Source organism: Prionailurus bengalensis, chromosome D4 (genome assembly GCF_016509475.1).
Source record: "Prionailurus bengalensis isolate Pbe53 chromosome D4, Fcat_Pben_1.1_paternal_pri, whole genome shotgun sequence".
Taxonomy (NCBI): domain Eukaryota; kingdom Metazoa; phylum Chordata; class Mammalia; order Carnivora; family Felidae; genus Prionailurus; species Prionailurus bengalensis.
Genome location: NC_057359.1, coordinates 4236131 through 4248193, shown reverse-complemented (window position 1 = coordinate 4248193; position 12063 = coordinate 4236131). Strand labels below are relative to the sequence as shown.

General features: G+C 40.7%; 1 protein-coding gene across 3 annotated transcripts in view; it reads left to right on the top strand.

Moving 5' to 3' along the window:
* AUH (AU RNA binding methylglutaconyl-CoA hydratase) overlaps positions 1-12063 on the top strand; it is a 353212-nt gene that overhangs the window by 28708 nt on the left and 312441 nt on the right. For all 3 annotated transcript variants that reach the window (XM_043567028.1, XM_043567030.1, XM_043567033.1), the window contains exon 4: positions 8551-8637. In XM_043567028.1, coding sequence (XP_043422963.1) covers positions 8551-8637 — 87 coding nt within the window. The remainder of the gene's footprint in view (positions 1-8550; positions 8638-12063) is intronic.

Genomic DNA, 12063 nt, shown 5'->3' with positions numbered 1-12063 from the left:
ATTAAAAATATTTTTTAAGTTTATTTAATTTGAAAGAGAGAGGGAGCTGGGGAGGGGCAGAGAGAGGGAGAGAAAGAATCCAAGCAGGCTCCACGCTGCCAGCACGGAGCCTTATGTGGGGCTTGAACTCATGAACCGTGAGATCATGACCTGAGCCAAAATGCAGAGTCAGATGCTTAACCGATGAGCCATGCAGACTCCCTGAAGGTATTTTTAGTTTTCATTTAGAAGTTTGATCATTTTACTTTTCACATTTAGGCTGTATAATTTACCATGAATTGATTCCTTTGTGTGTGTGTGGTATGAAGGGTCAGGAATCTTTTTTTCTCGCACGAACATTCAGTGGCACCGGCCCCATGTATCAGAAAGTCCATCTGGTCCCTGAAGTGTCTGTCACAAATCAACTGGGTCTTTTTGGGACTTGCTGTTTGTTGCATTGGTCTTTATCTTTGAGGCAGTATCACATTTTCTTAATTACAGTAGCTTTATAATAGCATCTTTCTGTTGTAGTGTAAATCCTCCAACTTTTTCTTCTTCAGAAGCATCTTTACTTATTGGCCCTTTGCATTTTCACCTTGTCACTTTCCAGACATGTGGGGATTTTGATTGGAACTTCAGTGACTCTGTTAATTTGGAGAGAATTTACATATTTTAGTACGAAGTTTTCCTTTAAAAAATTTTTTTGTTAATGTTTTTATTTATTTTTGAGACAGAGAGACACAGAGCATGAGCAGGGGAGGGGGAGAGAGAGAGGGAGACACAGAATCCGAAGCTGGCTCCAGGCTCTGAGCTGTCAGCACAGAGCCCGACGCGGGGCTCGAACTCACAGACCATGAGATAATAACCTGAGCCGAAGTCGGACGCTCAACCGACTGAGCCACTCAGGCGCCCCAGTACGAAGTTTTCTAATACATGAGCATGATATGTTCCTCTACTTATTTAGTTTTTAATTTATCTCAGAAGATTTTTCTAGTTTTTTTGTGTCAAGATCTTCTACATCTTTTATTAGATGTGTTCCTTGGCTCCTTGATTTTTGAATGTTACTATAAATGGTGTTTTTTTTAAATTTCACAAATTTCTTTCGTGAGTTTATGAAGAGACAGTTGATTTTTATATGTTGAACTTGTATTCAGCAACCTTACTAAATTCTTTTGTTTCCATGATTTCTAAATTCTTTTGGCTATTCTTCACGTTTGGTTAAGCCATCTGCTGATAACAACAGTTTCATTTTTTCCCTTTGATCTATAATTAAAAAGTTTTCTTATTATACTGACTCGTACATCTGCGACTGTCTTTAGAAGTGATAAAGGACATCCTTGATTCACTCTTGATCTCTGGGAGGAAGCTTACAGTAATTGGCCTTTAAAGGTGATGTTAGTTACAGATGTTTTATAATTACCCTTCAGATTAAAAAAGATTTTCTTTTTTTTCCTAGTTTGCTATGAACTTTTATTTAAGAATGACTGTTGACTAGATATGACAGCAAAAGCACGTGTGATGAAAAAGTTGAGAAATTGAACTTCATTAAAATTAAAACTTCAAAAAACATCAAGAAAGTAAAAAGACAAGCCATGGATGGGGAGAAAATATTTGGAAATCATATTTCTTTCTTTTAAATATTTATTTATTTCGAGAGAGACAGTTGTGAGGAGAGGGGCACAAGGAGAGAGAGAATCCCAAGCAGGCTCCATGCACGGAGCCCAGTGCAGGACTCGAACCCACAAACTGTGATTATGGCCTGAGCTAAAATCAGGAGTCAGACGTTTAACTGACTGAGCCGCCCAGGTGTCCCTATAAATCATATTTCTTTTTTTTTTTCTTTTTTTTTTTTTTTTTTTAAATTTTTTTTTTCAACGTTTATTTATTTTTGGGACAGAGAGAGACAGAGCATGAATGGGGGAGGGGCAGAGAGAGAGGGAGACACAGAATCGGAAACAGGCTCCAGGCTCCGAGCCATCAGCCCAGAGCCTGACGCGGGGCTCGAACTCACGGACCGCGAGATCGTGACCTGGCTGAAGTCGGACGCTTAACCGACTGCGCCACCCAGGCGCCCCAAATAAATCATATTTCTGAGAAAGGACTCATATCCAAGATATTACTCTTACAACTCAATAAGAAGGAAACAAATTATCCAGTACAAAAAAAAATGAGCAAAAGATTTGAAATGACATTTCACCAAGGACCTGTATGAATGGCTAACAAGCACATGAAAAGATACTTAACCTCATTAGTCATTAGGGAAATGCAGGTTTACAACCGTAATTGATACCATTTCACAAAATGCTGTAATAAAAAAAGAGCAGACTGGTGTTGGTGACCCTGTAAGGGCAACAGGGACCCCCGCGTATTGCTGATGGAAGGTGAAGGGGTGCAGCCACTGTGGAGAAACAGTGACAGTTGCTTGTTTTTAAGTTAAATAGAAATTTACAATATGACCCAGCAATTCCACTCCTTCGTGTCTACCCAAGACAAGTAACGTTTGTATCCATGAAAACTTGTACGCGAACGCTCTTGGTAGTATTTTTTCATAACAGCCAAAGGTGGAAAGACCCCAGTGTCCACCAGCCGATGACCAGAGAAACAAAGGTTTTTTTCCTCTGTCCCTACAAGGGGATACTATTCGGTAATGAAAAGAAAAAAAAAATACTAATTCATAGTGAAAAACACTATGCTTGCTATGTTGAAGACCATGTATTGTACGAGTTTATTCACGTGAAATGTCCAGAGAAGGCAAAGTTTGAGGAGAATAGTGGAAGGCAAAGTTTTAGGGGGTGGAGGTGGTAACGGGGAGTGCCTGCAGGTGAGTGTGAGGGGTCTTTTATGATAATGGAAACGTTCTAAAATTAGATGGCTGTGCAGCTCTGTAACTTTAATAAAAATTATTGAATTGTGTACTTAAAATGACTGAATTTTACTTCATGTCAGTTCTACCTCAAGAGGTTAAAAGAATGAGTGTGAATTTTAACTACTTTTTTCTGCACCTGCTGAAAGTTTGTATGATTTTCACTTTTATGCTATTAATTAAAAAAAAATAAAATAAAACACTTAACATTAAACCAGTCTTCAGTATTGGACTGAATATAACTGGGTCTCGATATATTGTATTTTATTTATGTTACTACTAGGTATGATTTACTTATATTTTGTTTAGGAATTTTTGAGGCTATGAGAAAGATTAGCCTGTCATGTTTTTTTCTTATAATGTTCTTATCGAGTGTTTGTTTTGCAATTCTCCATGTAAATGTAGGATTGATGTTAAATTTTTTTATTTAGGTTTTCACTTTCTTAAAGTAATCTCTACACCCAATGTGGGGCTCGAACTCACAACCCTGAGATCAAGAGTCGCACACAGCACTGAATGAGCCAGACAGGTGCCCCCAGTTGTTTTCATTATGTTTGGGAGAATATACTGTTGGAGCCACAGGGGCGTGTGGTTTTCTTGTAGGAAAGTTTTGAATAAACATATTCAGTTTCTTTAATATGTGTTTGTGTTTTCAGATTTTCTCTGTCAGTTTTAATAAGTTGTGTTTTTCTCGAAATGTGTCCATTTCATGTACCTTTTCGAATGTATTGGGCCAAGGTTGTTACTAATACTCTTATTGTTTTAATGTCTGTAAAAGCCTTAGTAGTATTCTCCTTTTCATTCTTGCTGTTGGGGTTTGTGCCTTCTTGGATTTTTCCATGATCAGTCTTTTTTTATTTTATTTATTTTATTTCTTAAGCTTTTTGATGTTACTTATTTTTGAGAGAGAGAGAGAGAGCAAGGGAAAGGGCAGAGAGAGAGGGAGGCACAGAATCTGAAGCAGGCTCCAGGCTCGGAGCTGTCACCTCAGAGCGTGACACGGGGCTCGAACTCACGAACCATGAGATCATGACCTGAGCTGAAGTTGGATGCTTAACCAACTGTGCCACCCAGGCGCCCCCACCATGATCAGTCTCACTAAAAGTCCTATCATTTGTTTTAGGTTTTTTTTTTTTTTTTCCCAAATGAGCAATTTCTTTGATATTTCTCTCCTGCATGTTTGTTTTCTGTTTCTCAAAACAATTTTGTTCCAGGGTTGCCTGGGTGGCTAGGTCGGTTAAGCATCTGAGTCTTGATCTCCGCTCAGATTGTGATCTCATGGCTCGTGGGATCGAGCCCCGTGTGGGGCTCTGTGCTGACTGTGTGGGGTCTGCTTGGGGTTCTCTCTTTCCTTTTCTCTCTGTCCCTGCTCTACTGGTTGTTGTGAGCATACGTTCTTTTTCTCTCTCTCTCAAAATAATTCTTTTGGGGATTAATTCTTTTTTTTATTTCCTATTTCTTGGTAGGGATGTTCAATGAGGGTGTTTGCTTACTTGGTTTATTGATTGCCATGGGGGTTTGCGGACTCCACCGTGATTGTACACGGGTCAGTTTTGCTTTTTGGCTCATCAGTTTTTGCTTCATACATTTGGGGCTGTCTTATTTTATGCTAGTTTAGAATTCCTATGGCTTTTAGTGGGTCATCATGTTTATTATCATAAAGTGAACCTCTAGCTTGAATGGTATTTTTTGCCCTGAGGTCTCTTTTGTCAGGTATTAACGATGACTTCACTTCCTTTTTGGTTAGTGTTTGCCTGGTTTTTAACCTTTCACTTTAGCCATTTTGTGTCCTTATCTCTTAAGGCGTATCTCTCAGGAGTTGTATAAAGTAAGATTTTAGGGGCGCCTGGGTGGCTCAGTCGGTTGAGCGTCCGACTTCGGCTCAGGTCACGATCTCGCGGTCCGTGAGTTCGAGCCCCGCGTCGGGCTCTGTGCTAACAGCTCGGGGCCTGGAGCCTGCTTCAGACTCTGTGTCTCCTTCTCTCTCTGCCCCTCCCCCTCTCATGCTTTGTCTCGCTCTGTTTCTCAAAAATAAATAAATAAATGTAAAAAAAATTAAAATAAGATTTTAAACTCTGCTCTCATAATCTGCCTGAAGAAGCCCCTGTGGTGTTTCTGTCCGTGTGTGCCTGCTGGTGACAGATTGCCTGTGTGTGTCATGTTTGGGGGATGGGTTTGCTTAGTTTGAAATTCTAGGTGGGTAGTTACTTTCTTTCCCCACTTTGGAGATACCGCTCATTTTCTGTTGAGAAGTCAGCTGTCAGTCTTCTTCTTTCTGGCAGCTTCTAATTTTCTTTTTTTTTGTCTTTCGTTTTTAGCAGTTGGTCTTCATATGGTTTTCTTTGTGTTTACTCTGTTTTATATTTAACTTTGAGAGGTCCCAAGTGAAAGGCTGCAGCGTTCCTCTTTGGCAAGCCCTGAGCTCCGATTCCCCCCCCCCCCGCCATTCCCGTGAGATTGTTTCAAAACTTACACTCTGTCTGCCTTGGTTGTTCTCCGTTGCCCTCAAACAGCTGTCTTAATGTGTTTTATCTAGGATTTCGTGAAAGAATTCGTCTGATAATAAGCTATTTCTTTAAAGCTGGCAGAGAAAGTCTACATAATTTTCTTTGCTTTTTTGAGACGAGCAGTGTTACAGCGTTAATGCAGCTGAGGGGAACGGTTCTGTAGAGAGGGATATTATTGGTGATGTCAGCCGGGAAGAGGACAGCTGCTGGAGTGATGGCCCTGAACAGACAGGAGGGGTGGGATCTAGTGCACGGGGTGCTTCGTCACGGGTTAGGTCATCTGTAGGAAAGGAGGGAGGGCAGTGTGTAAGGGCTTAATCCTGGTGGTTAGATTTGGTGGTGGGTGTGGGTGAAGGTTTTCTTCTGAATACTTCTGCTTTCTTAGTAACCTGGTGTCAGGATTGGGTAGGAGGTTTGAGGTTTAAGGAGAGAGAGGAGTTAGGAAATGGGCTGTACATGAACACGACAGTGAACGGTGTAGGGAGGTACAGTAGGATTGCCCGGCAGCACAGAGGCTCAGCTGAGGTGAGCGGTCATGGACTTGGGGGATTTAAAAAGTGAAAGCACTGAGACACGCCAGCCCTCAGATAAAACTGGATATTATCAACCGAGGAACTTGTCATCTGGAGGGATAGAAGCGAAACTGTACTTTTCGCTTCTGAGCGTTCGAGATTGCAGGGCACGTGTCTAAAGCAAAACCAAAAAGTGGTCTCTGGGTCACAGATGTTTAATGTCCCATGGAGAAAGGTAATTCTTTCTGAAACAAATTGTGACTCCCAGGGAAGTCTCCCACAGTTGTGTGGGTTAGGGCTGTGCTCAGTAACCAGACGGAGGCTCCCAGCTCTGCCTGCTGGGACTCGTGTGCGTGAATGGGCTCCACGGGTGCGGAGGAGGTCCCCTTGGCTCTCCTTGGCCGAGGTCCCCTTGGCTCCTGGCATGGCCTCCGCACCCAGGCTCGGAGAGCTGGGTGTGAATTTCAAAGCGTGGGTGCCGCTGAGAGCCACCACTGCCGCGCCGGCCGGTGTGCCGGAGGGCCCCCTCGTGGCGTAGCCCACGCTGATGTTGGAGGATCTGGTGGATCCCGCGATGCGGTTCCCCGGGGCTCCTTCAGGACCGCCTCACGCAGAGCCCCTGTGTGCCCCATCGGCGCCCTCCTCTCCGCTGCCTCGGCCCTTCTCTCATCTGCTCCGCTCCCCGACACGGCACTGGGTTCGGCTGCTTTTCTTAGCCAATGTGGAGTAGCCAGCCGGAACTGAGCAACGTGTAAATTATGTTCTCAGGGCTAAACGGCAGTGAGTCGAACAAAATTTTTCTTCCGACAAATACATCCTACTGGTCTAGAGTTTTGCCCCTGCAAACATTTTTCCCTGATGCTAAATGTTAATTTTTCCTGGAAAAAGTCAATTATGAACACGTGTATCAGGCACACAGAAATGTTTAAAGGCTGACCCTGAATACTCACCACCTAACGTAGACCATACAGTGTTACAGACAAGATTGGAGTCTTCTGTGACCTTTGCTAGCCACCTCCGTCTCCCTCTCTGCAGAGGTCCCCACCAACCAAATTTGGTATTTATCATTCCCATGCATATTTTATGTCTCGAAGTAGCATTCTTTACTAGTTTTTAACTTGTGTACATATATGTGTACGTAAGTAAGCTGTACGCCCAATGTGGGGCTTGAACTCACGGCCCCGAGGTCAAGAGTCACATACTCCACCAACGGAGCTAGCCAGCCGCCCCCCTAAATAGCAATTCTTTTAAAAAGAGTTATGCAGGGGTGCCTGGGAGGCTTAGTCGGTTAAGCGTCCGACTTCGGCTCAGGTCATGATCTCGCGTTTGTGAGTTCGAGCCCCGCATCGGGTTCTGTGCTGGCAGCCCGGAGCCTGGAGCTGCTTTGGATTCTGTGTCTCCCCTTCGCTCTGTCCCTCCCGTGCTCATGCTCTGTCTCTCACTGTCTCTCAATAATAAATAAACATTAAGAAATTAAAAAAAAAAAGTTGCGCAAATGGTTATCCTGTGTCTTTCTGTAAATATATAATAATTTATATCGTTAAATATATAACTGTAATATATGTTAATGTTCTATATTAATTGCATAATTATATGTTCTTCAACATCCGGATTCATCCATATTCATGCTCTGATTTCTTGGTTTTCATGCCGAACATGTATTATTCTGTTAGATAAAATACATCTTTTATTAGAGATCCTGCTGATGGATATTGAGATTAATTCCAATTTTTTTGCTATTTTATACATGTTGCACTGAATGGTGCTGCTGTACTTCTTTCCTTGGGCATATGTTTGAGGTTTTCTAGAACTGATGGATTGTAGGGCATGTGCTGTGTGCATGGTAGTTCACACTCCCACAGGAAGTGTATGGGCTCAGAATGTCCAGCCTGGGCTGGGAACTGGTGCTACATCCAGTCACGATTACTTTATAATGGATGTATAAGAGAGTCAGTCGCTGAGCGTAAACCTTCTGTGCTGTAATTCTACTTTGTTTTGTATTTGTTCATTTAAATGGGGGCCTTCCTTTTCTCGTATAGTTTAACATCATTAGGAAGAATGCCTTTGTTGAGCCGCAGAGTAAGTGATCCCCTACGCATTTATTTTTTTCTGTTCCAAATGTATGATTCTGTGATAAGCTCATAATTATGAAATTGTCACTTTGCTCGTACGTTCATGCCAGTGATTCTGAAACATGATCTGCGGTCACCAGGGCGGGGATCCATGAAGTCAGACTGATTTTTACAGTGATTAGCCCTTTTCACAGGGTTGACGTTTACCCTGATGGGGCAGAGGCAAGGGGAGGGTGAAAACTGCCAGTGTCTTTGTAAGAGCGGAGGGAGTGCCCCAGTCTGTAGTCATTTATGTCAATATGAATGGGTCTACTTGTATTCTTAAAGGAGTGGATAAATATTTAGGACACTTCATAGTTTTAGTTTCTGATAGAGTAACTATCGGTAGATATCATCTAAAGTAGGTCTCTTCTCGGAGCGTAGGGCCCTGAGACCACAGAGTTTGAGAACCACTGCTTGAAGCAGATGGTAGATGTGTGAACGGGCATTTTATTCCTCCTCATGCTGGTCTTTAGGTTGATATTCAGGTGACAGATGAATCTTAAGTAAGTTTTCAATTCATTGCCTTGAAACTTTGTGTATAACTCGATTGTATTTGTAAATAAAATACTTTGCAGGTGCCGACCTTAAGGAGAGAGTCAAGATGAATCCCAGTGAAGTCGGTCCTTTTGTCTCCAAAATAAGAGCGGTGATTAATGAGATCGGTAAGCTCAACTACGCTCCTTTTGGCATGCTGCAGATGACCTCAAATGTCAGATTTAGAAAGCTGCACATTGTCTTTATATGTACACTTTGGCCAAAATACTTACGTAATTAGATACCCAGGACCTGTAGCCGGTTGCTGTAAAACGGCATGTAATGTGTTTGATTTGGCAAATAATGAACAATATTTTGTAATTAAAAATGCCTCCTATGTATGATGACGTGGCATAGGAAGGTAGTTATTGGAAAACAAAGAGAATATCTCCTAGATAATTGCGTAGACACACATTTATCGATCCAGAGTTGTTTTGTTGTTTATATAAATAGGATCGTACCGTTTTCTTAGAGTTATAGACTTCTGGGTAATATTTGTGTCTCGGTACATATCAACTTTATTATTAACACTTTTTAATATATTGTGGTGTAGTAATCCGTAACATTGTGTTATCCAAAACTGTAAATTACTTTATTAATGTGTAGGGGTTTTATTTTCCATTTTTGTTATTTATAGCAAAGCAGTGGATGTCTTTGTATTAAGTCTTTGAGAACGTTAGTACATGTATCTGTAGGGTAGATTCCCAAACGTGGGATTGCACTTCTAAGTATCATGTGTTTCTTTTACAGTTTTAATCCTTTTCACCACATTATATTCCAAAAAGATTGTAATAACTTACATTCCCATCAATTACATGACAGGACTTGTTTCCTCATAATTTGCCAGCATTTAATGTTGCTACTTTTAAGTTTGCCAAGGTTAAAACAAAACAAAACAAAAAAAAGACATGTTAGCATTTTATTTTATTTCATTTTGTTTTAATTAATTACTTTTTTGGACATCTTAGCATTTTAATTTGCTTTTCCCCAGATGCTTGTGTGATGTTCTTTCTTTTCAAATTAGACCTGCCTCTTCCCTTCTGCAGATGCCTTTTCACATCCATACTCCTCTTTCCTGTAGCATTATTAGCTATGCTTATTTATTTAAAAGCCACTTTGTAGTCGTCTTTTGTTGTTAAGTGTGTTACAGATGTTGTCTCCTAATGTGCACCCCTGATTCAATTCCAGTATTTGAATGGAAAACTTTTAATATCTAGAGGGTACTAAGTTCTCTTCATTCTTCTTTTGCCTTTTTCCTCGAGGAGTTTCTTTGGTAATTGCTACACATCAGTTCTTCCAAATGAATTTGGAATTATTAGTTTTTAAAACAAGGAGGAAAAATACTGTCATGGGACTGTGATTGGGATTTCTCTAAGTCTTATTTAGAAAGAGTTAACATTTTTATGGTATTGAATTTTTCCATCCATGATGTATGTGTATGGGTTTCATTTTGTCTGTGTAGGAGTCATTCGGTTTTCTAGTGTCCTTCAAGAAAGTTTTTTCCGCTTTGGTTTTGCTTGGTCTCGTGTCTTCCTCCACCCCCAACCCCCCAGTTTATTCTTTCTATTTTATACCATTTATTCCTTTGAATGGCACTTTTTCTCTTATTTCTGTTGAAGTCTGGTGATTGTAGTTCTGTAGGAAAGTTACTAAATTTTAAGTGCTTATTTTATATCCTACCAGCTTGATGATTACTTTTACTGGCTGTTGATATTTCCCAGTTAATTTTTTTGTGCTTTCCAGATGAAAGTTCATTATCTATAAGTAATGCTGTTTTTGTCTTTACTTTCCCAACCTCTTAATCTTACATATTTTCCCTGTATTTTTTACCTTGGCTGAACCCTGCGGTACAATATTCAGTCACTGGACTGTGTTCATCCTTATCTTTATTTGACTTTGATGAATGCTTTTTTTTTTTTTTAATGTTTATTTATTTTTGAGACAGAGAGAGATAAAGCATGAACAGGGGAGGGTCAGAGAGAGGGAGACACAGAATCTGAAACAGGCTTCAGGCTCTGAGCTGTCAGCACAGAGCCCGACGTGGGGCTCGAACTCACAGACCGCGAGATCATGACCTGGGCCGATGTCGGCCGCTTAACCGACTGAGCCACCCAGGCGCCCCGATGAATGCTTTTAATATTTTGCCAGTAATTATCAAGTTCAGGGAGTTTCCTTCCATTTCATCTCACTAGGAATTTGTTGCTGTCTTTTGATCAGGAATAGGTGTTAAAATTTGTCAAATGCTTTTTTTTGATACAGCTGACCCTTCAACAATGTGGGGATTAGGGATGTTGACCCCGACATGGTAGAAAATCTGTGTATGACTTTTGACTCCCTCAGAACTTAGCTACAGTAGCTTACTGTTGACCAGAAGCCTTCCTGGTAGCATAGTCAATTAACACATATTCGGTATGTTACATATATATTCTCACAACAAAGTAGTAATACTTTAATAATAATATTCCTAATATTACTGTAATAATAGTATTCTTAGAATAAAGTAAGCTAGAGGAAATGAAATGTTATTAAGGAAATCGTAAGGAGGAGAAAATACATTTACAGTACTGTACTGTATTTATTGAAAAGAACCTATGTATAAGTGGACCAGCACAGTTCAAACCTGTTGTGTAAGGATCACCTTTAATTGGTATATATTAGAATTTATCTCATATATCATGTAATAATACAATTTATAATGCTCTACTGGCCTTGTATGACTAGACTAAGCCCTACCTGGTCGTTGTGGTTAGTGGTTATAGTGGTTTTTGATATACACTGCTGGGTTCCATTTTTATATGTTTTGCTATCATCATAAACGAGATTGATCTTCTGCTTCTTTTTTTGTGTGTCACCCTTTTCTGGTTTGATGTCAAGGTTGTTGAACTTCACAGAACGACCTTAGCTTTTCTGTGCTGTACAGGGAAGTCCTCTGTTATTTCAAAGGTTAGTGGAACTTGACCGTGTAATATCTTTTTGGGGTCTTGTGCGGTTTTGTTATTGTTTTACTTGGATGTTTGTTTGTTTTTGGAGCTAAGTTTTAGAATATATTTGTGTATTGTGTTTGTTTGTTTTTCATCCCGTGCTGCTGTCACCGGTGGCTCTCCTGTGCTGCTCTCTCCAGCTTGGGCCTCGTGGTCAGATCCCAGGTCTCCCGAGGCAGACCATGGACTTGGTTTCCATGTTGGTCAGAGAGCACGGTCTTGGAGGTGGAAGCTGACCCTGTCTTTAACTTTATGTGTATGCTAGGCTGGGCCAGTTGTGCATATCACCTTGATGTTTCTTCCAAGCCTCTTTCCATTTTATTAATTTTGAAGTTAGAATTTTTCTGGGACTTTTAAAATGAAGACTGGTTCCTGTTTTTGCAGTGGCATTTTCTTCTCAGTGACTGACTGTAGCTGTGGCATTTCCGTTTTGGATTCTCATCCAGTCTATAGTTTTCTGTCCCATGAGTTCCCCAATATTTATGAGTGATGGTTCTTGTTAGAACATTACACTGGACATGACATTTTAAGTTGTCTTTTGTGGTGGCTTAATGAGATTTTGAGGGGCAGATG